This window comes from Rhinichthys klamathensis, unplaced genomic scaffold (genome assembly GCF_029890125.1).
Source record: "Rhinichthys klamathensis goyatoka isolate OS25496 unplaced genomic scaffold, OSU_Roscu_1.1 h1tg000135l_1, whole genome shotgun sequence".
NCBI classification, from domain to species: domain Eukaryota; kingdom Metazoa; phylum Chordata; class Actinopteri; order Cypriniformes; family Leuciscidae; genus Rhinichthys; species Rhinichthys klamathensis.
In genome coordinates this window covers 888,405-914,014 of record NW_026606670.1, presented here as the reverse complement: position 1 = coordinate 914,014, position 25,610 = coordinate 888,405, and the positions used below count along the sequence as shown (strand labels likewise).

Genomic DNA, 25,610 nt, shown 5'->3' with positions numbered 1-25,610 from the left:
TCAACAGTTTAGTCCAAATTTTCTTAAGAGACTGGACCGCTTTATATGATGAACAGAGCAAATCACCACAAATCACCAAGAGTCGGATATGACTGAAATGGTTAATGAATAAATGAAAAGAGCAAATCTGTGACATCAACTGTTTGAACTGTTGCTGACAAAGCAAAAAAGGTATTAAAGCATAAACACATTGGAATCCAATGCAGATAATAGGCCTATAATTTGTTGTGATAAACAAAAATCAAATTAGAAAAATAGAAAACAAAATTTTCACTAGTGGTCTCAGACTCAGAACAACTTTATCATCTTTATCTCTCATTCTCACAATATTTGAACAGCCTTTGAACCAGACTGGTAAATGTTTGATGGTCTAGGGATGGTCAGGACCAAGGACACCATGATAGATGGACTTGATCCGTGACAACATGCTTGAGTTGAATGCGTGTCTCTCTAGGAAAGTGGTTGTATTGACCAGGCCTTGAATTGAATACTAATGGGGTTAGCCCAGCTGTCATGATGCAGATGCACTAGTCAATTGTTCCACTGCATGACCCTTTCGAGTCTCCATGGGGACAGAGATTCTGTCAGAAGGGTTCATGTGCACTCAAAAACACAGAGGCTATAGGATCATCTCTCTCAAGGTACCAGGATATGAAGTCATAAATACACACCAAAAAGAATGAAGGCAGATAAATTCCAGGAGCACGCAATAAACGTTAATGTGACTCTAACTGTCCCACCCCCCCAACAATTTAGCCCAGCTGTTGTATCTATTACAGCTGCAGCCCTTACGGTGTCCTCACTCCTCAGCAGAAGACATCTGTGGGAATTTCAACAGTATTTTTTATTGTGTGCTCAAAATTAAACCATAACAAACTACCATAAACTTGAACTGTACAAATCCTCCAAATGAAAGAGAAGAAAAGATCACATTTTCTCAGAATTAATATCAGATTATTCACAGATGGCCACATTCACACTTGAATTAAACAGTCTGTACTCCAATGTCGGCTAATCTTCCACCTCCAATGACGTGGACCTTGGAAAAATAGTGATCTTTTATTCATTGTGTCTTTCATGCCGAAGGGGCGAAACTCAATCGCTGATAATTAGAATATAACGAGTTGAGCTCTGGGGAGACTAGCCGAGTGTGGATGAGAGGAGATGGAAATATTGCCTTTGAGACAACAGGGATTATAGAGGATTAGATGGTCTACCACACTGCAACTTATTCACTGCAAACAATCCAACCTCCCTCTCACAACATCTCATGCTGTCTATAAATACTGGCCATTCGGTCATGTGGGAGTGATAGTGAATAATTTGGATAAAATATCAAAATATCAAATATCATTTACATCCTTTCCCCATGCAACTTATACATTTTATAAAGAGTATTATGCAGACATTTCCACACTTAAAAGCTTGGCTAGGCAATATTTTTCATAACCACTTTTGTTATGCTGGTTGAAACTCTCTTCACATCCTGATAAAAATCAATAATGGAAGTGGTCAATATATACACTCACCGGCCACTTTATTAGGTACCCCATGCTAGTAACGGGTTGGACCCCCTTTTGCCTTCAGAACTGCCTCAATTCTTCGTGGCATAGATTCAACAAGGTGCTGGAAGCATTCCTCAGGGAGTTTAGTCAATATTGACATGATAGCATCACACAGTTGCCGCAGATTTGTCGGCTGCACATCCATGATGCCAATCTCCCGTTCCACCACATCCCAAAGATGCTCTATTGGGTTGAGATCTGGTGACTGTGGAGGCCATTTTAGTACAGTGAACTCATTGTCATGTTCAAGAAACCAATTTGAAATGATTAGAGCTTTGTGACATGGTGGAAGTAGCCATCAGAGGATGGGTACATGGTGGCCATAAAGGGATGGACATGGTCAGAAACAATGCTCAGGTAGGCCGTGGCATTTAAACGATGCCCAATTGGCACTAAGGGGCCTAAAGTGTGCCAGGAAAACATCCCCCACACCATTACACCACCACCACCAGCCTGCACAGTGGTAACAAGGCATGATGGTTCCATGTTCTCATTCTGTTTACGCCAAATTCTGACTCTAACATCTGAATGTCTCAACAGAAATCGAGACTCATCAGACCAGGCAACATTTTTCCAGTCTTCAACTGTTCAATTTTGGTGAGCTCTTGCAAATTGTAGCCTCTTTTTCCTATTTATAGTGGAGATGAGTGGTACCCGGTGGAGTCTTCTGCTGTTGTAGCCCATCCGCCTCAAGGTTGTGCGTGTTGTGGCTTCACAAATGCTTTGCTGCATACCTCGGTTGTAACGAGTGGTTATTTCAGTCACTGTTGCCCTTCTATCAGCTCGAACCAGTCTGGCCATTCTCCTCTGACCTCTGGCATCAACAAGGCATTTCCGCCCACAGAACTGCCGCTCACTGGATGTTTTTTATTTTTCGGACCATTCTCTGTAAACCCTAGAGATGGTTGTGCGTGAAAATCCCAGTAGATTAGCAGTTTCTGAAATACTCAGACCAGCCCTTCTGGCACCAACAATCATGCCACGTTCAAAGTCACTCAAATCACCTTTCTTCCCCATACTGATGCTCGGTTTGAACTGCAGGAGATTGTCTTGACCATGTCTACATGCCTAAATGCACTGAGTTGCCGCCATGTGATTGGCTGCTTAGAAATTAAGTGTTAACGAGCAGTTGGACAGGTGTACCTAATAAAGTGGCCGGTGAGTGTATATTATATCTTCTGTGGGAGTCTCAGGAAGATAATTATAGTCTTATTCTTAGATTTATTAATAAGTGTTTGATAAAGGTTCCTCTATGGTCCCTGATGTCCTTCCTGCCTGTCAACGTATATATTTGCATACCTCACAGTCACGGAGTGCCGCAAACAAACAGCAGACACCCTTTACAGTTCCTCCTGAACTAAAACAATGAGCTTATGCTGCGTCCATGCCATGTTGTCGTAATTGTTTACGTCCTCAGACTCGGATTTATGCAACATATATAAATGCCAAAATTAATCTACAGCAGTCAGGTGGTACAAGTTAGAGCTCTTTGAGTTGTTTATTGTTGTTATTTTTTGTGCTTTGAGACATGATAAGAGGAAATTTAACACCGTCTCTTGTGACGCTTGCATTCATGTGTTTTGGAGGAAGCGTGGCTTTGGAGAGCGCTTTGAAGCCAGGGTGGGATCTTATGCTTTCAAAGCTATAGCTTGCGATTGCTAGCCTCTCCAAAATTGCCTACTCTAGCTTTAAATTAAAACATAAACACATTGGAATCCATGATGCAACTTATCACACATAAATGCATGCAAATTAGAATGCTTAAATTATCAGCAAACTTATTAGACGTAAATACATTTATATTATTACAAAAAAATGGTGTCTATTTCAAATAAATTATGTTCTTTTGAACTTTATATTCATCAATGAATCCTGGGGGGAAAATGTATCACGGTTTCCACAAAAATATAAAGCAGTGGAAAGTGTTTTCCACATTGATAATAATAAGAATAATAATAATCTTGAGCACCAAATCAGCATATTAGAATGATATCTGAAGGATGTGACACTGGAGGAATGATGCTGAAAATTCAGTTTTGCCATCACAGAAATATTTTTTGAAATATTCAACTGTGGTTGGACTGGTGGTTTAGGAGATGATGATATGAAAACAACTGTAAAATCCAGTATCCCAATGAATCACCCATTTAAAAGAGCTGAAATTGTGCAGTGTTTTTACACAGAAATGGGTGAAGAAGGTAGGGACGGCTCCATGAGATAAGGCAGATAAGTGGAATATGCAATTGCAGATTTATCTCATTGAGAACGTGCTTGGATCCCTAAGCCATTGCACAGGCCTCGCACATTCACATGAGACGCAAAAAAGGGGAGGCAGTTCATGCGTGACAGACAATCATTACACGCCAGTGAGTTTCCTGCACATTTTGGATGTGAATCAGGACTGAGATATTGTCTAAAACAACAGTGCTATGTCTTTATCATTTCCTTGTCTATGTGCATGTCTGTGACCCCTCAAAATGTTTTTGAACACATTTACACAGTTTGATACCATGCTGTATTTATTTGAAAATTTCATAAGTTAAGGTTTCCATATGCTGACGTAATTTTCTTGGCTGTTTCCAGCAATTACATAACTTATTCCATATAGCATAACCTTAGACATTCTTATTGGCAAAAACAGTTGACTGCTGGTCATTTTCTAAATTGTAGCCTACTAAATTCACTGATTGAGTATTCTGCCAAGGCAAAAAGCTGTACCTACCTCAAGAGGAACTGGGAAAGATGGCTGCAAATTGTTTAAATTAAGTTTTTATCGATTTTATATCAATTTACATGTTTTCTCCAAATCTGAGCAGTTGATCCAACCCCATCTGTCACGGAACAGATCCTTTACCCTGTAAAGGTGGCATAGTAATTGCGTGTGAAGTGCATATTCATCGGTTTCAGTCATGTGACTTTTTTTCCTCATCAAGCAATGGCAGTGAATACAAAAATATTTGAGATAGCCTACCAAGTAAACACATTGATTATTGAATGTGATCCATACCATTTGTTTGGTGAACATACCAAAATGGCACATTTAGACTTTATTGATTTAATGCTTCACAGGCGGCTTAAAGGCACAATTGCAGAAATAATGTTATGAAATTGTAAAAAAAAAAAATATTATAAAAAAAATTATAAATCAAAATGAAATTCTAACATAAATAAAAAAAACTTAAAAAACTAAAAATATGAATATATCTGCCAATACATGTGTTTGTGTGTGTGTACACTGTACTTTTTAAGTTATGTAAATCTATGCATAAATATCTCTGCATTAAATTAGCATATAAAGCAGGTTAGCATAATGCTGTGAGTGTATGTGTGCGTAGCCTATGTGAAATAAACATATAATGCTTTATTGCATTTATCACTCTCTGAGCACTCATAATGACAACAAATCTGGTCACAGCCGGTTCTGCACTGCTTTTCCATGATGTTAACTCTGATTTGTTTTTTTTTTCCTCTTTTCTTTTCTCCAAAACACAACATGGGCCCACACCAACGGATCCTCTTATGTCACAGTGCTATTATCACTGGAGATAACGGCTGCTGTTCCTCTCCCGCACAGACATGTTAAATAAATACCGGATCTGGGCAAGGCAACACCAATGAATACAATTATAGATGTGGCAAATATTCTAAAAAGCATTTAGAGGCTTAGGCTAGGATTTAGAGTTTTAAAAAAGCTAAAATTGAAGGCCATGTTAAAAAAAGTAAAAACAAAGTCAAATACCAATTGAGGTTGTAAGCTTTAAGCAATATGACAAATTGTGATTATAAACTCTTCCATTTCCCGTTCTTTTGTATACAGCCATAAACCATGTATCATGTGCTACTTGCTAGTCAGAAATGAATTAGTTATATTTAAATATCAGATTGCATTGTGGCTTGTGATGAGCTTTGATTCATCATGTGACTTTCTCAGCACTATACCTGTTTTTGGTGGTTGTCAGTGTATTACAATGTTACAAAACAAATATTAGTACTTCAATACTTTGGTATATTAACATTATATCAGTTAATGAAATACGTTTTTACTGTAAATTTACAATAAATCTGTAAAACCTAAGATTTTGCTACCATATTTTTTACGGTAAAGTTTTGGCAACCACAGCTACTGTTTTTTTTTACCGTAAATTTCACTGATTTTTCTTTTTTCTTTTTTTCTCTTTTTTTACAGTGTAGGGTTTTTCTTGTCAACATCATTTTGACAAAACGTAAAGTATGAATACCTATAAATCACCTCAACACTAAATGAAATGCATTTAAAAGTTGTGTTGATCAGGGTGTTTTGAGACTGAACTGGGCCCGTTGTGCTCTGGATGTGTGTTGATGATTAATGCAGAGAGGGTGGAGAGGTCAGAGAGGGAAGTGAGTGGGAGAGAAACCGTTGTGCTTCAACTCAAATGTCCTATCTGATCTCTCCATCCCATCTCTCCTTTGAGATTTCAGCTGTGAAATGCAGCTCATGGTCAAATGGTTTACTTGGGAAAGGGGAAGTTTGGAGGACAGCTTTCTGGTTACAGTTAAATGCTTTGGACGCATTCAGTGATGCAACTCACATGTTAACTCTGTGTAATGTCTTATAATTGACATTACACAGTAAAAGTATATTTGATCTATTCTTTATACGCTTCCGCTCTCCTCCTCTCATTGCTCATCAGCCTCTCTGTGCAGCAATGACTCCTGTCTGAACTCTGTAATGTACTTTTGATAAAAGGAAGGTATTGTCAGCTGATCTGCAGTCAGGGGAGGATTTCTGAGGAATGGACTGTATATTTGTTCTCTGGGTGTGACCTGGTTGAATCCACAATGCCCAGTGCATATAATGGTTTTAGACAAGTCTCCCTAAATTGAGATGTTGATGTATTTTGATATATTATAATGTTACGTTTCTAGTACCTCTGTTTTTTCCTATATGACCATATACTAACAATATAATATAATATACATTTAAAAATATATATTTGTTCTTTTTACAATATTGTGTACACTGAACAGTTCAAGTAGTTCCTTTTATTTTAGTGCCAATTTTTATTTTAGTGTCCAAAAACAGAACAAAAATAAAATGTCCACAGTAATGTTATGTAATTTATCTGATAATAAAAGTAGCCAAATTTTAAAAAATGATATGGTCCTTTCTCTTCAGACGTTGCAGCATGATGTGCATTCAAGTGATTTTGGAAATCAAATAGATGTGTTGGGCAATTCATTTTCTTGATCTGTTTTTAAATTTCCAAAAGATAATTTTAGCCTTACAAAATACAGAGCAAATGAAGTGACCAAAGTCTAACTACTAATAAACTAAACTGTATAACTTATTATGTTGGACACCTCCAAATCAGAAAATCTGGTTCTAAAGAGTTTCCCCACTAATTATAACTTTATGTTGGTGGTGGCTACACTCAACCCATAGAGACGATCATTCTGACAGGACTTGAACGCAGCTTTGGAGTAAAACACAAATGTGCTTTAGCATTCATTCAGCAAATTTGAAGAGAGTCAATAAACAAATGCTGTATTTGTAAGTGAAAAGAAAGAAGTTCTTGTTCCCGAGAATTATAGCACTGCTCTTTATGCTGATCATGAGAAAGTATAAAAAGCTGTTTTATTCTCCACAGCACATCTCAAGGGTCATACACAAACTCATGCTCATCAGGCTTCGTGTCTGTTTTAATGGGAAAAATTATTTACTGTTCCAATAAAACAATTACTGTTTTTTTTACTGTGTCAGCAGAGAAAATCCAAAAACAAGACAAAGCACTTTGGATTAATGCCATTCATCTGACTAAAGCAGTGGAGCGGAAAGAGTGGAAACTCTTAAGATAACACATGCTACAGTTCAGTCAATTTTATAGTCATATTTTGTGAGTGTCATTGCTAAAACAGCAGCTAATGTTCAATCCAGTTGGTATTCACATTTTGTTGGTGAAAAACGTATATTTGTGGCACAAAAAACACCACAAGACCCCCCACAGACCAGATTTAGGGGCCAGCAGGGATCAACGGACTTAACAAAGAGCTTTCATTGCTCTATACCACAACGTGAAGGTGTATTTGCAAACAGCTGTGTGCAATCATTTGTGGCTTTGGAGGCGTGGCTAATGCTTTCTCTGAGCCTGTGCTTTGACTCATTGGCAGTGAGTGCAGATAGTCAGAGCTTAACTCTTGTTTAGAAGACCAAGAACACCAGCAACCCTTAGGAAACACACATAAGCATGCACACAGCACACACACTACATTCACCCTATTCTGTGTAGCGCTCTCTCAGCATGCCACCATTTTCACTTTTTAGTATTCACACACCGACCATAAATCACATCAACTCTCAATGAGCCCCAAAGCAGATTTATAGAGCTTCGGCTAAGTTATGCTTTGTGGCTCTACTCACAGTAACCTAAAGCAAGGCAAATGACGTCATTGGTGTCTCATTAAATAGATACTCGGTAGGTGGAAATAAAATGTAAAAAAATGTCCTGAAAGGTAAATATTGACTGTAGGTTTTCACAATGCAATACAAACTCATTGACATGTATATTGTCTAATTTGAATTGGATTTAGGAAGAAATGTCATAGAGCACCTTCCCATTTTAGGTTGCATAACTAATCCTTACCTGCTGCGGCAGAGATTTTTCGAAAATATTTATCCCTGAACACTACAAGCCAAATGCTCCTCAACCAGCTCTAAATAGTAAGATTTGTTCCAGAGTTGCTTTTAAGCCAAAGTATTAAAACAGTTTAGAGTTGGAGTGCAGTTTGCATGGTAACATTTGCAAATGATGCAAAAGTTTGTATTTCCATCTTTGTTAGGAAGCATATTAATACTTATACTGGAAAAAGTGAACACATGTTAGAAGAGCCTTAAAAATTCTGGTGGATTTTAGGAACACAACACGTTCAATTCGTATTAATTCATCAGGATCCTGATCACCTCATATTTTGTGTTAATGAATGCCGACTGACTTTACATTATCTTGCTTATTGCTCAACTGTAAATAATGGACATAAAATATTGATTTGAGTTGAAAGGATCTTATCTTACCATATTTTAAAGCTTCAATTATGAAACAATATCCACAATGTACAAAACACTACGTCCAGAAACAAGACAAAAGCTGTGGTCACATTTCAAATTGTTTTTGCAGGCAAAATCCAGTAGGCCTAATTTCAATATATCCATGCAATTGACAATTGCACGAGAGGATGAAGGATTTCCCCATGCAGATTTTGCAATGGTTTCAAGTTGTTCACATGGATTCAGCGCACTTGGTGCGCTCACAATCCCCATTGTTTAACGAATTTCCACTGGTGAAATTCACTCATTTCAGTTGGAAATCGATGATTTTAGGAATTTCATGTGAGGGTGAAAGATTTCTCCACACAAATTTTGCAGCAGGTTTTTTTTTTTTTTTTTTTTTTTTTTAGTGCGGAATACTGGCCGATAGAAAGCTGCTTGGTTTGAAAGTGACTTGAGATGTGCTTCATGCATTTATACACTATTGACAATGAAAAGAAAACTGTGTGCCAGGTGTGTTTCAATCAAAGGAGCGAGTCTACAGTGTGATACACGAGACATGAAAGTAGTGCCATTTCATCTAGATGGCATGAGCAGACTGGTATGACCAGTTTTTTGATGACCAGTTTTTTCCCCATTCATTTTTCCCATAGGGATTATAAAATCGTCTTTGTTAAAGAGTTATATCCATGAACCAATCAGCAACGAGGTGAATCACAACACCAACACTACACTTTTTTGACAAAAAGACAAAGGTACAAGACTGTGTATTTAACTCTTTTAGTGAGGGAAAGAACTACAATCCCATGAAGCATTGCGAACAGCATAATCAAATTAAAAACTACGTAGAAATATAAAACTACTCATTATAATGTTGATTATATATTAATATATTTGATGTTTATTGTAAAATATGCATATATATATATATATACAAACATTTCAGCATTTTGAGCATAGGGAGATCGACTCGATTAAATAATTTGCAGTGCTTCATGGGAGTGGGCGGAGCTAAAGAGCTATTTTTTTTAGGTGTTGCTTTTTTTTAACTCTGACTGATGTGATTTTCTGTACAGCATCATGGGTAATGTAGTTTTCACCAGGAATTCCACTGTTAAACATGATTATTTAAAAAAAAAAAAGCTGAAATAATGAGGGCTGACGGCTTCAGCAGCAAAATACATGGATTAAAACAGCCTTTAAAGGTTTATAAGTTTCCTTATAGAGAAGTTTTTGCATCTGGACCCCAATTGTTGCACTCTATAACTAAAGGTGCGTTCACACGATGTCGGAGTTACTCATTACAACTTGTAAACTGATATGTATCACGTGACTGCTGTACCACCTGACCACTGCAGATTCATTTTGGCGTTGAAAATGTTGAAACGTCACAGGTTGTCATTTACAATATGGGGTGAACACTAATTAATTGAACCTTAATGTAAAGTGTTTCCCAGAATGTTTAACTTTTATTTTAAAAATTATATTTAATTTTTTGTTTTATTATTTATTTTAAATGTTATATTAATTTTATTTGTGAGACGAAAGGTGGGATCACATCATACTCTTCACCTTTTGCTTTCATGATTGCAAGCAGCTCCAGACCTTACAACTGAAAGGCCTGGACCCAATTATTGTCTATACATGTGGTGTTTGAAAGAGCTGGTCTGTAGCCAGAACTGTTACACATGATGTTGGTCTCTCCTGACCCCTCCTTACAAGTAGTCAAACACACACAAACACAAGTGCCCCCTGGTTAACAGCCCTGACAAAAGAGCGCTTACGTAAGACATGGGATCAGGGTGTATTTCACCTCTTTACAGTGACATGACTGGTTTGCAGCTGTCCTCTATACTGTAATCTCACTGTTTAGAAACAATGCTCCATAGTAACACATGAGTTTTCACTCACATAGCACATGTTCTCATTAAGAGGCTCTCTTTTTTCTTCCTTTCTCTCAGCTCTTTTTCCAGTAACTAAGCACCTTTACTAATTTTTGCGAAAATTTGGGTGACAGTATGTGGTTATGCAACTTAATAAGTGTAAGGAGATTGTAAGTCTACCCTGAGCCATTTTGTTCTGTAGTGCTCTCCCGGCCGTCTCCTCTGCCTCCAGTATGTGAAACTGTTGTAGAGGGGGGAAAAAACGTGTAGGAGAAATCAGAGCTGCATCTGAAATCGAATACTTCCTTATAGTATGCGAAGTAGGTCCGAATAGATATTCAAAAAGCAGTAGGCAAAAAGGCCCCGGGTGACCTACTTCAGCCGAGATTCTGAAGTGTGCATACGATGGACCCATTACTATCCCATGAGGCCACAGGAGGGGAGTTATGAATGGAAGTGAAGCAATGCATCTGAAACTGGTAGGTCATGTGACAGTAACAACATGGCAGATGAAGTACATCAAAATTTTATTAATATTCATATACAAAGCATACTTTTTACCAATCGCAAAGTAAATTCAAATTCAATTGTAGAACCTACTCAGACAGTACGCGATTTTGGACAGTTGTCAAATAGGGGAAGTGTCAAGTAACTATTAGGTTTTGAGTCAAAAGTCCAATTACATAAATTATTGTTTTATTTGGATGGTTTCAAACATCTTGATTAAAACTCTTATAAATTATAATAATTATTGTTAATTCTAAATTCTTGAGAACTAAAACTTTGGAATACATCCATTTATTTTAATAATATATTATACTTTTCTATAATATAATAATACTTTTATTATTTTAAATTATAGAAAAATAATACTTTTATTATTTTAATTTATTGAAAATTATCAAATTATCAAATAACAAACTTCGTAAATGATCACAGTTCACTCATTCTGCTTTTCACACCAAAGCATGTCTAAAGAAACAATAGACTTAGTTTTATATAGCATGGATTGACCAAAATTGCAATTATGCCCCATCACATTTTCCAAACTTCAGCTAATGTGACAGAATCAAGCTGTTTCTATTGTCTTGTTTCATTGTTTTGTTTCATCCACAAACAGAACGACTTGCATCCTGCTGTCATTAAATTATGTTTTGTTTTTCTCATTTCTCATTTTGTTTTATTCTTTTTATATTGCTCTGAATTGCTGAGGTAAATCCAGTAACCTCCCATTATCCATGGAAGCAAAAGCTATGCGTAGGAGTTAGAAATGACCTGTCAAAGAGCTTTTTCTGTTGTTTTTCTTCTTTTCAAAGAGGTTGCAAGTGAAAATAGTTTATCTTGGCTACACGGGACGTGGCAATGTCTTTCTCAGACACTGTGGTACTCTGGAATTCCTCAGCCTGTCAGCAGCCGTCAAAAGCCTTGCTTCCACAGTGCGTTTAGTGTTTTGTGGGGACGCAGATCCTTCAACCCTGACCCATAATCACACAAAGCATCAGGCCGAGTGGAATGGCCACCAGACTTTGAGATTTTGGGTAGCTGGTCGAATTAACCCTCACCTGCATTGTTAGCAATCACAACACAATATAGGCCAGCGCAGATTTCATTTCATTGTGTTTGGAACGAATGCGTGCACGGACCCTGATAACTAAACAGAGCTACTTTGTGAGGTGATGATGTCACTGAGGGAAGTAACACTGGAGTTTTCCCAAGGTCTTGAGCACACATAAAAAGCACAGAAGATTGAATTACTTCACGGAAACTCCATAGTTCAGTTGTTGTCCCTGCTACTTCTGTCCCTATTGATAACGTATGAAAGATGTGGAGAGGTTATGACATGCACCCGTAAAGGTCTAATTATAAACCATGAGCCGAGAGCAATAAATACTCAAGCAGCACTGTGATCGTCTGATAAAGATATCTGTGATCACCAGATCAGCTCTCTTCCTGTCTGTCCTCTTCGGCACTGAAGAATATGACTGAACCTTCATTTCCTGCTTGATCGAGAGTCTCCGGGAGGCAAATCCATGCTGCTGTGTCATAATATTCCTCGCATATACACACAAACATAGGCAGAGACTTTTTTTACTTTATCCTGCATGGAGAAATATAGAAGTTTTAGCCTTAGAGTGAAACTAAAATAAAATAATTTAAAAAAGATATAAATAACACTTTACAATAAGTTAATGTTTCTTAATGGATTAACTAACAATAACTAACAATGAGCAATACATTTGTTACAGTATTTATTAATCGTTGTTAATGTTAAAATACAGCTGTTCATTGTTAGTTCATGTCCATTATTAACAGATACATCTTACATCTGATAAAAGATAAAATATTAATAAATGCTTTAGAAGTAGTTTTTATTGTTAGCTCAAGTTAACTATAATGTTAACAAATGGAACCTTTTAGTAAAGTGTTACCAAAAGTTGTAACATCATGCAGTAACGGTTTGAGTCACTTTGCGAGACATATTCACAATTGTGATATATTAAAACATGTTGCAGGATGTAAAGTCATATTTCGAGATATAAAGTCAATTGCGAGAGAAAGTCACAAGACCCTTTTATTAAAATGTATTTTTTATTCTGAGGCAGAAACAAGTTTCCCCATGTTTAGACCAGCTTGAATTTCCCAGTCCGGTTTTTGATGGTCAACAAAACTGCTGATTAACAGCTGACTAATTTAGTTAAGAAGCTTAGTTGAAAACCAAAATGAAGACCAGCATCCAAAACAGAACATACTGTATGCCGGTGACCAGCAGTAAACATATCTCACTTATCAAAACAAAGGTTAGGCTTCAGATCAAGAGCTTCATATGAACATCGTGTGATGAATATGTAGCTTTTCTTTCTACAATTCTTATCAGTTCACTTATGTCACCACAGCTGTGATGAAGTCAAATGTTCCATCATAGTGTTGTCAGAATTCTGAATACCGTCCATCAACGGACACTGCGTTCCAGATCCCTGCATGAAACTCCTTCTCTGGAGCTCCAGAGGAAACTATCAAAATTAATCAGCATAGCTGTCATGTTTGATTCATTCTGGCCCAAATGTTAAAAGCTATTTGTAGCATGAGATCTTTTGGTCGAGAGGGCTGTAAATTGACATTTTTCTTTGTTCATCTGCCAATCATCATGCAATATGAAGCAACTGGATGAAAGTGGCCCAAATATGTCATTGTTAGCAGTTAAGGCGTCTAGAGCTCAGAGAGAGCATGTCAGCTGTTTAAGAAAGCAGCTCAATGGAGCTAATGAACCCAGACGCCACTTTAATTGTTTTGAGTACTTGTGGAAATGTGATTAAAAGCCAGATAAAACAAACCCTTGGCAATAAAGCAACCAAACTGACAAAGGCATCACAGAGCAACTACCATAGCTTTCCTGCTTTTATTAGTCATTCGACGCCTGCAGCTAAAGTCTAGTCTGTTTACATGAAGTATACAGTAGGACCTCCATGATTTCCTTATTTCCTTAAGTGACTATAGTTTAAGCATTTAAATATAAAGTCACATTTTGAGATAAAAGTTACACTGCATGATATAAAGTCACTGGTACAAGAAACAAAGTTGCCAATGCGATAAAATATCACATTTTGAGATATAAAATCACATTATGAGATTATGAGAAAGTTGCCATTGCGACGTATAAAGTCATATTTTGAGGTTTAAAGACACGTTTTTAACTATAAAGTCACAGTTATGAGAAAGAAAACTGCCATTGCAAGATATGCATGGTCACAATTGTGAAATATAAAGTCACATTTTTAGATACAAGGTCACATTGCAAGATATAGTCAGCTATGAAAAACAAAGTTGCAATTGTGAGATATAGTCATATTTTGATACATTGCCACAATTGTGAGATATAGTCATATTTTGAGATAGTCACGTTACGAGATTTAAAGTCACACTGTGAGGTAAAAAGTTACATTGTGAGATCTAAAGTACATTTTTTTTAGATATAGTGGCAATTGGGAGAAATAGTACGATTTTGAGAAATAGTCACATTACGAGATTTAAAGTCACACTGCGAGATAAAAAGACATTTTGTGAGATATAGTCCTAATCGTAAGAGTCATATTTTGCCATTAAGTCACATTGTGAGATATAAAGTCATAATTTGAGATATACTCACTCACATTATAAGATAAGTCACACTGCAAAATGTAACTTCTAAGCTATAACCATACAATAGTATAATTTAAGCATTTATGAAAAGAAAATATTGGAAAATAGCTGAATTTTCTCACTTGCGATAAGACAGCATAGAACCCCGGACAGTGAACTGTACACAACCTGCAATGAACAGACACCATTAAGCCTCATTATTCCTGCAGGCAAGACAGTGTTTACCAATTATTAACTATAAAAAGCAAAGAGATTATGAAATTATCCCCTTCACTGATAGCTTTTCATAACATATCCCAAGAAAATGAAAGAAGACGCACACAGACAATAAGTAGACAAAAAGTATATTTATTCTGAGAAAGATAACAATCTACAGGGAGGTCTCTGTTATTGCATGTCGGCTTTGTCTGAACGACCACCAGATCTTGAACAGTTCCGTCTGGTGGGACGCTGCAGCTATGAGCTCACTCACACAGTAAATATACAACACTGCAATGCAACTCGCGTGCAAATCAAAGCAGTGAACAAACACACTGCGTGTCCGAAGTGATAGTTTGGCAACTTGTCAAAAACCTCTCAGTAATTGATCCTGCCCTGTGAAAGCACTACTCTATGCTTTGGTCAGTCTGAACTTAAGGCCTGTTGTTTGAAACACATGCAATTCTAAGATTCACAATATAAGGAATGCCACCAAAATACTTCTTGATATATGATTATGATTACAATATCTTTTAAATATCTCTCGTTTTTTGAGCATGCTTATTAAAGAGATAGTTCATCCAGAAGTGAAGTCTCTCACCATCTCCTCACCCTGATGTCATTCCAAATGTGTATGACTTTCTTTAATCTGTGCAACACAAAAATATATTTTATATAACTGTTTAACTGTTTTTGATCACAGACTGAAAGTCATTAGAGTCTAAAACAACACGGGACCCCATGACTTTCAATGTATGGACAAAAAAAACCCGGAAGAAAATCATGCAGGTTTGAACACAACATGAGGGCGAGTAAATGTAATGATGACAGAACTTTCATTTTTGTGCAATTATCCTTTTAAAATCAATATGATTGTTTGGTTTGGGGTTCATCTCTCACTATGCCACCTTTAACACTTGCGGTTTACAGCACTTTAATCACTTGCTGAGAGCCATTCACTTATTTTTCAACTCCTCGTCACATTCTGGCACAAACTAACAGTGTAAGTGGCAAGCATAAAACTCATCTCAATTTCATTCTTGGTTCATTCTGTGCTCATGAAAGAAAAATGTTTGCCACTAATGACATTAGTGATTCTTCCTCTCCTAACCCAGCTTATGCAGTGAAACATTAACTTTTCCTTACTGTGTCATTCAGCTTAATACTCATTCATGTCGCATAGCAGCAGGCGACTTTTCCAGTTCATTCGACGTGGAGGCCTGATAAAAAGTGCAGTTTGACCTGGAACAACATTCCACCTATTTTATATAGAATTATAAGACTGCAATGCTTATCAAAGCATGACATGGCTGACATCATGGTTTAGGGGCGACAAATACACAACTAGTAGCTTAAACCTTAAAGGCATTGTAAGTTGCTTTGGATAAAAGTGCCTGCCAAATGCATTCATTGTTTTTTAAAGATTTTATGTGAAAATGTTTATGTTAAAGGTGAAGCGTGTCATGTCTGCGCCACTAATGTCCCCAATTTGTGAAATAATTGAATCAAACTGAATTAATAATCATTTTGTTGAAAGAACAGAATTAAAAACATGACACTAAAATCATTCCCAATTGTGCATACAGATAGTCCAGCCCTCAAACTTACACCATTGTTTGTGCCGTTTTGATGTCCAACTTAAACAAAAAGACTGCAAGGGGGGCAGAGATGACACATTTCACCTTTAAAAAGTGCCATAAATTGCAAAGGCATGAAAAACCTAATTAGGAATTTCAGGCATAAATATTTTATTGGCTTAAACGGAAACTTGAAATCAATGTCAACCATTATATCTGGTTAAAAACTTTGGCCCCACTAATGTAAGTTTTTTCTTCATCCAAATGACCATACACCACCATTCAAAAGTTTGGTTAGTAAGACCTTTTTTTAAATTAATACATTTATTCAGCAAAGATGCATACAATTGATCAAAAGTGACAGTAAAGACATTTATAATGTTACAAAGGATTTCTATTTCAAATACATTTTTTTTTTTTTACTTTCTATTCATCAAAGAATACTGGAAAAAAAATATTTTCAGTTTCCATATTAAGCAGCACAACTGTTTTCAATGTTGATAATAAGAAATGTTTCTTGAGCACAAAATTAGCATGTTAAAATGATTTCTGAAGAAGCTTAAAAATTTAGCTTTGCCATCACAAGAATAAATTATGTTTTAAAATATATTAAAATAGAAAACAGAGTATAATATTTCACAATATTATTATTTTTACTGTGTTTTTGATCAAATAATTGCAGCCTCTGTGAGTATAAGAAAATTCCTTCACAAACATAAAAAAATTGTACCGAACCCAAACTTTTGAATGTTAGTGTATATTCTAATAAATACTCAAGAATGTCTGAGCCACTCAAATTCCTCCTGACAGCACTGAAAAGCTTCACTCAAAACACTGTTTTTGATGAAGCTCCAGGTTCAATGACCAGATATATAATCCAACAGGCCAACTAAGTCTACTTACTTACACTCAAAGACCCTGACCTCACAGTGTGTTTGAGTCAGGACTTAACTCCAAATGTAAACAAGACAGCCTGGAGAGATGTGCCAGCGTCCTGCTGTCTCTGAAATGGACAATCATTCACCCTCACTGGACAACAAGGTAAATGTCAGTGATGTCAAGTTGATAGTGTGTCCAAACATCTGCTTGTACTCTACATCACACTCAATGCTTTGACAGGTACACGACGAAGCACTTGAGCATCTCAGATTGAACCCGCTCTGGATCCCGGATAACAAAGGCAAGTAATCCTGTTCATGTAAGTAGAAGAAGTGTTAAAACAACAATAAAATGCTGTGTTTTTGCTGAGACCGACCAATAGGGTGCTTTTCACAGTGCCTGAATGAAAAAGGAAAATCTGGCAGTCTAAACTAGATCTAAATCTGATAGAAAAAAGCCCTTAAGTCCACTTGAATCCTCTTCAAACAAGAGATAAGGTAAAGAAAGACAGATGACTCGTGCCCTGAATCGTTCACATGGACATTTGAGGTTAACCTGGGACTTTCCAAATGGAGAGCAGAACCTAAAATTTAGCTGACAACTACTAGTCTCTCTAGAATCTTTCCATTTTATGATAAAAGCTTGGCGATCTTTTCTAAACTGTCCCATTCATTTCAAGGCCACCAGCGCTCCAGTTAACCCACTAACACAGTCTCATGAAGCAGATGAATCTGTGTCCATTTCATCCATAAAATTCGAACCGAATCAATATCGACAGTACAATCATATTTTCGTGTCTACGCCAAACAGCAGTATTTCTTCCACCATGACTCGGAGAGCATCCTCATTTTATCAGGCGTCCGCTTCTTCAGCCTTTTCTGCTGCTGGCTGTCAGAGTACTGGATGCTGGCCACTATAGCCATGTCAAACACCTCCTTTAGGTTCTTCTGGGTGAGCGCCGAACACTCCATGTACGAGACGGCCTGCACTTCCTCAGCACACACACAGGCCTCCTGGGGGTCGACCGGCTTCTCCTTGTACTGGGCCAGCTGGATGAGCACTTTGACGTCTTGCCGGAGGTCAGCCTGAGTGCCGACCAACAGTATCGGTGCCCTCGGGCAGTGCCGGCGGATCTCAGGCACCCACTTCTCCCTCACATTCTGGAAAGAGGAGGGACTTACCACACTGAAGCAGAGCAGGAAGACGTCAGCATTGGTGTAGCACAGCGGCCGGAGCTTGTCAAACTCATCCTGCCCAGAGCAAAGAAACATTCAGTTGTGATAAACGTCCAGGACAAACTAACACTTGTTATTGTTTTGGATTGTTAAAAGTAGTTAAATGTGAAATGTGACTGGCCCGAAGGTTTTTGTTCTGCTCGCTCTGTTTTACATCATATATTTTCTTACATAAAGGACTTACATTTGTTTTTTTCTGTTAATGAAACAGTTCATGTGCTGGAGTCCTCAAAAATGTACATCTGCATTAAGAACTTCATACTGGTAATTGTTAGATTCCTTTAGTAATGAAGTTATGATTTACTATTAATCATCTTTTCGCACGCACATGCTCTCTGTTTATCCGGCACCGGCTTTGGAATCAACAATGGCCACAGACAAGGTAGAGTATGATGCATGATTTTATGAAAGTGTAGTTGTAGTCTACTGTCGAGTACGCTCCAGCTATCGGCAATTGTAACACTTGCCGTAAAGCAAGTCAAATTTGTAGTTTTCTTATGTCTCATTCGCACTACAGAAATGCGACTCGATCTGGCAATCTTACATAGCGTGGATATATCAGATAAAGGACCGCAAAGCGATGGCATAAGTGCATTTCACCATGTCACGACTTGATAAACCACTGAAACGATTTTGAAAACATTATTTTAAGGTAATAATTCTTACTTAGTGTTGCTTTAACTGAATTTTCAGCATCATTACTCCAGTCTTCAGTGTCATAATCCTTCAGAAATCATTTTAATATGCTGATTTGGTGCTCAAGAAACTTTTCTTATTATCAATGTTGAAATCAGAAATCATTGTTATCAATGTTGAAATCATGCTGCTTAATAATTTTTGGAAACCATGATACTTTTCGCAGAATTCTTAAGTCTTTATCTTATAGTAATGTTACTTTAATCTTTTAAACTGGGAACATCCAGGTCATGCTTATGATTCCATATCTCTGAAATATCAGAACCCGCTGTGAGGTCAGCGGCATGAAAGATATAATCTAGAACACAAATGTGAGATCTGTTGTTTATTACAGCTGCATTCCATCTCTTTTACTCTTCCTTATGAGTCTCCAGCTTGGTTTCTGTTGATACACACCAAGCCAGCTTTTTTTCTTATATTAGTCAACTGGACACATTCTAACATATGAGAAACAATCCTATCCTATTCTATATTTTATCAAATTTATATGCAAATATGTTTGTATCTGGTTAATGAAATTAAAAATTCTGCCTGATAGTTATTTCCATGTTATGACCGATACCAAATAAATGGCTGATATAAAATTTCTATACTATTTTTTATAAATAAAGTAAAAATAAAATAACCAACTATTTTATATATTACAAATTAATTTATCACAACATTATATTATAAAGTATGCAGAACAAATATTCCATTTGAGATTTGCTTAAGATTTAATTTACCATTGTTATTACCAGTGTTTTAGCATGCACTATATATAATATTCTCAAGTCTTTCCGTGTCTCTCTCCTTCTCTTTCTTCCTCCATTTCCACTGGCCTAAACAGGACTGATCCAAATCTCTCTTGGCTTGCCTCCCTTCACTGTCTCCCCTTAGCTTGCTAAACTCATCGAAAACACACACTGATCTCACATTTCCAGTGACTAGCCCCAGCTGTACCCCGGCTGAAAGTAGGTCTCCCTTTCCCTTGGATCAAGCCCAATTCATCACAATTAGACTGCTTCCCATTTGTGATCCTAGAGCTGGTTTCCCCCTCCCACAAAGGGAGAAACACTGACTGACCTATAATAGTGTGTTCCCATAGGATGAAGCATATACTTCCTTATGATGCCTGGACTGCAAACTTCAGCTGAACTTTACCAGAAAATCTTATCATGAATAAGCAAAACAACACTGAATCACTTTCTTTCTTATCTAACAGATAGCCAACCATATGACTAATTAGGACATGACTCACAAGTCTGTTTACAGTTAAGAGAGCAGGGCTTCGACCAGCATGTGTTTGTGCAAACAGTATGTCATCCTTATACAGGGACATGATGAAGTTGCACTGCCTTGAATGTGTTTGTGAGGTGGTTTGTTTGGGTCTGGTGGTGCTGAGTGGGCTCAATGGACTGACCTGACCGGCTGTGTCACAAAGCTGAAGTTTCACAGGCTTGCCGTCCACAGCTACAACCGCTGCAGAAGAGAACAGATTCAATTTGACATTTTATCCCTCTTTAGTCAGAGCACATTAAGACACATGGACTGTGATAAATGAGATTGAAATGGGTTGGTGAACTTGCTGCCCTTACAAAAACTCACCACGCTAATGACAATATGTGTATATATTATATATATATATAGTCATTAGCTAGTTCAAGCTGGTTATTAGATGGTTGACTAGACATCATGTTCCAAAAACCAGTGTGACCTTGTTAAATTGGAATACCAGATGGTAGCTGATGGTCTATCAAGCAAATGACCAGCAGTTTGGACAAGTAATGGCCATCTTAGACCAACTAGAAACCAGCTACCCAAGGCAGCACTAGCTTAAACTGGATTTTCTAGCAGGTGGTTAGAGTAGTTCAAGTTTCTAATTTATTACATTTTATTTAATTTTTACATTTAGTTTTACGGTTTGATTTTAAACGATGGCGCGATATTTACCTGCAAAGTTGTCAAACGCTGTTGGAACATACTCGGTGGGATATCCATTGGTGGTATAGCTCACAATGAGACTAGTTTTACCCACTGCACCATCACCAACCAACACACACTTCACCCTGCGCTCCGCTGCAGCAGACCCGAAGCGGCTCTTCACCGCGGATGACAAATCTTTGCCCCTGAATCTCCTCGGGGGCACCGGCGGCACAACCGTACCTGGGACAGCCTTATACTCTCCACCTCGTTGCGGAGGCATAGCTGAAAACACTGACCGTCCAAGAGTATCAACGCCAGTTTCAGCGATTCATCTCGCTTGTGAATGAGAGACCGGAGAGCCAGTCTCCGATTTCATCGCGGTGTCCATTTATTTTAGAGAGGGAAAAAGTCCGCTAAAAGCTGCATTTCAAATCAAGAAGTGTTTGCTTTATCTGGACGTAAAACAAAGAAACTCCGAAGCAAAAATAAATACAAAGCCCACACATGCACTGACGTTATGCGCTCATGAGGCGAGCCATCCTCCACCCTCTCTAAAACTGATCTGAGCACTTTACTCCTTTACACCCAAATACTGTGGCTGTTGTCTCAATGCCTAGTCAGCCGCCTTACTAGACAGTGTTTTGAGGCGCGCGCAGCATTTTTCAGTCCTACCCAAGGTAGGAAGATGAGTATGATTTGGGACAGAGCCCATGACATCATCCACTGTGAGCTGCATTATCCGTGCGTGAACTGAAGTTCAGCAGACCTGTTGTCATTTCTGATAAACTCAACTGAACAGGCGCGAATTCACGCGTCAGCATTTTTATTTGTCATCAGGGATAATGTCCTTGAAAATGAAAATGGGCGAAGTGCATATAAATTTGTGCTTGACTAATATGAACAACATTTACACATTAGTGTTTATTAGATTTGTTTATTATTATTTTCATGTGCACTATGGATATCGACACCATTATAAATCTTTTAAATTCTTAAAATAGTAATAATTAAAGTAAATTATATTTTGCCACTTTTCGATGCAATCTTTATGTATTTATGTAACATAGCCCAAGAGGGAAATTGTACAGGTACAGACCGTACAGACTCACAAGTTCACAACTTGCTGCATTGAGATCAAATATTTGATGCATTGCCATTGTGTGGATATTCTGAATGTTTATATGGATCAGTTTAAAACTACTCAAAATCGTTTTCGTTCATTTAAATAAAGCTATTTTCTATGGAATATATAATATATATGTATGTATGTATGTATGTATAAATGTGTGTATATATATATATATATATATATATATATATATATATATATATATATATATATATATATATATATATATATATATATATATATATATATATATCATGGCTTTTATATGTGGAATTTGTGTCTCTAATTTTTTTTTTTTAAGTAACGGTGACGCCATCTATTGGACACATTCTAAAACGGTTTAAATTCACCCAAGAACAATAACGACGTTTAACTCTAGTTAATAGAGAATATTAGTTCAGGATATTAATTATTAATAATAACTGATATATAAGTCACATATGATAGGTTCCAACTTCCATCCACATTATGTACGCATTGCTCAGTCAGGCTGCTTATTTGTGTGTGGAACGTTAGTCGCAGATGTTGTTTGACCCGAGCCCCGGTCTCAGATGAACAGACACCCACACATGACTCTGAAACCTTTTGCTTTATATGAGAGTTTGGCAGATGGCTGCAAAAGCAGTAAAAGAGTCTAAAACAATCCGTGAGGTCGTGTTGGGCTTCTTAGAGGAGGCAGAATTATGGCAACTTCTTAGCGACCAGTTTCCAAGTAAAGTCGGAGGGAGACCTGCGTGGTTACGCCAGGTGGATTTGCCAACGGTGTCTGAGTTACAGTGTGAGAAGTGCAAACTCCCAACAGTGTTTCTTCTGCAGGTGTATGCGCCTGTTAAGGAATATGATCGATGCTTTCACAGAACACTATTTGTGTTCTGCTGTAAGACACCAGCCTGCTATACAAGAAATGACAACAAGTGTTTAAAAGGTAATTCATGAGCTGTCGAAATATGTTGAGTAGAACTTTCTGATGTATTACCCTTTGTGTTTGTTATATAATTGAAGAGGTAAATAATTTGGGCATCATCCCTCATATTATCTAAAAGTGGTTTAGTTTAATCGTGCAAGCCTGTGTATAACATTAACATTACAGCATACATAAAGGTACAGTATTCTGCTTTATCCCCATTTCCAGTGTTCAGATGTCAACTGCCAAGAAAAAATGACTTTTACCCTTTTGATCCACCTTCTGATGAGAAGCCAGACCACGCAGTGGATGAACATCAGGTTCTGAAATCTGGGCTCAAATTGTGCAGACTGTGTGGCTGTCTGGGACAGAAAGCCTGCTCTCGATGTCACTCTGTCACATACTGCAGTAAAGAGCATCAGACCATAGATTGGAAACAACGGCACAAGAAAGAATGTTCAAATGAGGGTGAGTGAATAATTTAATTATACATTATTTCTAATGATTGCAGTTAATATATATGTTGTGTTGTCTTCATATTTGGATCTACAGCTTCTCAAACTTCAGAGGAGCTTAATTCATTTCTCTTTCCTGAGTGGGAGCTGGTTACCGAACCGGAAGAGCTTCCAGCAACAGATGAGGAACACCATGAATCCCACAGTTTGGATCAAGAGAACATGGCGTGCTTAAATAACGGTATGCCTTTCAGAACAGATTCAGCAGCTTGATATGTCTGTCTTGTCTAGGATTTGTCATTCAGTTTTTATTTACTCTCTCAGATTTGGAGGACAGTGAGCTAGAGAGTATGGCGTTTCATGAAACACAAGACGCTAAAGTGTTTCAGAAGTTCAAGAAGCGAATTGCTAAAGACCCACAACAGGTCAGTTATAAGAGCAAATGCTACCCATGGCTAATGTCTGTTATATGGTTCAATGGCTATGTGATTGTATATGTTTTTTTTTTTTTAAGGTTTTGCGGTATTGTAAAGAAGGATCTCCTCTGTGGGTGTCAGCTGAACATGTGCCACGTGATGAGGAAGTTCCAGAATGTCCATGTGGTGCTAAACGTCTCTTTGAATTTCAGGTAATGTAAAATACATGTTAAATATACAAAGCACATTGTCATTTATACACTAATATTTGAAAGTTTAGGGTCAGTAAGATTTTATTCAGCCAGGATGCATTAAATTGATCAAAAATGATGGTAAAGTTGTTTATAATGTTACCAAAGATTTACATTTCAAAATTTCTATTCGTCAAAGAATCCTGAAAAATATTAAGCATCAAATTGGTTTTGAACATTGATAATAATAAGAAATATTTCTTAAGCACCATAATCAGCATATTGAAATGATTTCTGAAGGATGTGAAAATGGGAGTAATGGCTGCCGAAAATCTTAAAATAAATGATGAAATAAATCCATCCTTGGTGAGCATAGGAAACTTCTTGAAATCTTACTGAACCCAAACTTTTGTTTTTAATTACACAGCTATGCTTTGGTGTATTTCTTACATGTCATACCATTAGATTAACGCATTTCACGGTTTAAATTGTCACTGTGTTTATTTCAGATCATGCCTCAGTTACTTAATCACCTCAAAGTGGATAGGACAGATGCCAGCATAGACTGGGGGACAGTGGCCATCTACACATGTGCCGACAGCTGCGACCAAGGCACCAAATATTCTGCAGAGTTCATCTGGAAACAAGACTTTTCAGGAGATCAAACAGTGTAGAATTAGTCCATGCATATGAACTATTATTTAGACTTATATAATAAAGAAATGTGAACAATAAAGGATTGGTTCTTTTGAGGCACCCACATACACCATTTCTGACCCTAACTGAAATTAAAAGATGCATCTTCACAAGCATATATATAAATAAATTACTGAAATTAATACTGCTATTCATCAAAGATGCATTAAATTGATTAAAAGTTACAGTAAAGATGTTTACATTGTTAAAAAATATTTCTATTTCAAATAAATGCAGCTCTTTTCAACTTTAATTAATTAAATAATGCCTCACCGTTTCCACAAAAATATTAAGCAGCTCAACTATTTTCAAGATTGATAAGAAATGTTAATAAAATATTGCATAATGCATAAAATCAGCATATTATAATGATTTCTGAAGGATTGTGTGTCACATACTCTTAAAGATTCAGCTTTACAATCACAGGAAGTTACATTTTAAAATATTAATTAGTAATATTTCACAACATTGTTTTTACTGTATTTTTGCTATTCTTGCTTAACTTACATTTTTGACAAGTTCTTGCATTTAAAAAAAAAAAAAAAAACCACAATTTGTAAAGCAACATCATAACACCATTTTCCTGCCTTGTTATTCATAATTCAATTGTGTCATTTATTATTTGGCAAAGGCCAGGAATGAAATCCAAATTAATCTCACTACTTATTTTTCTGATTGTAAAAACTCATAACACGACCAAAATAAGATGTCTTATTGCCATTC

The 25,610-nt window shown here is 37.0% G+C and overlaps 2 protein-coding genes across 2 annotated transcripts; one reads left to right on the top strand and one right to left on the bottom strand.

Annotated features, from left to right (window-relative positions):
* Positions 1–17,018: 17,018 nt before the first annotated feature.
* Positions 17,019–21,650, bottom strand: rhoua (ras homolog family member Ua). The gene is made up of 3 exons (XM_056257141.1): positions 21,124–21,650; positions 20,594–20,652; positions 17,019–18,510 (listed from the first exon to the last, which is right to left on the bottom strand). Exons 1-3 carry the CDS (start codon positions 21,374–21,376, stop codon positions 18,058–18,060), a joined length of 765 nt encoding a protein of 254 aa, XP_056113116.1. The 5' UTR covers positions 21,377–21,650; the 3' UTR covers positions 17,019–18,057.
* A 1,129-nt stretch (positions 21,651–22,779) lies between these two features.
* Positions 22,780–24,951, top strand: pdcd2 (programmed cell death 2). Its single transcript, XM_056257033.1, has 6 exons — positions 22,780–23,150; positions 23,358–23,597; positions 23,682–23,825; positions 23,909–24,009; positions 24,099–24,212; positions 24,701–24,951. The coding sequence occupies exons 1-6, from the start codon at positions 22,820–22,822 to the stop codon at positions 24,863–24,865; spliced, it is 1,095 nt and encodes a 364-aa protein (XP_056113008.1). The 5' UTR covers positions 22,780–22,819; the 3' UTR covers positions 24,866–24,951.
* The last annotated feature ends 659 nt before the right edge of the window (positions 24,952–25,610 follow it).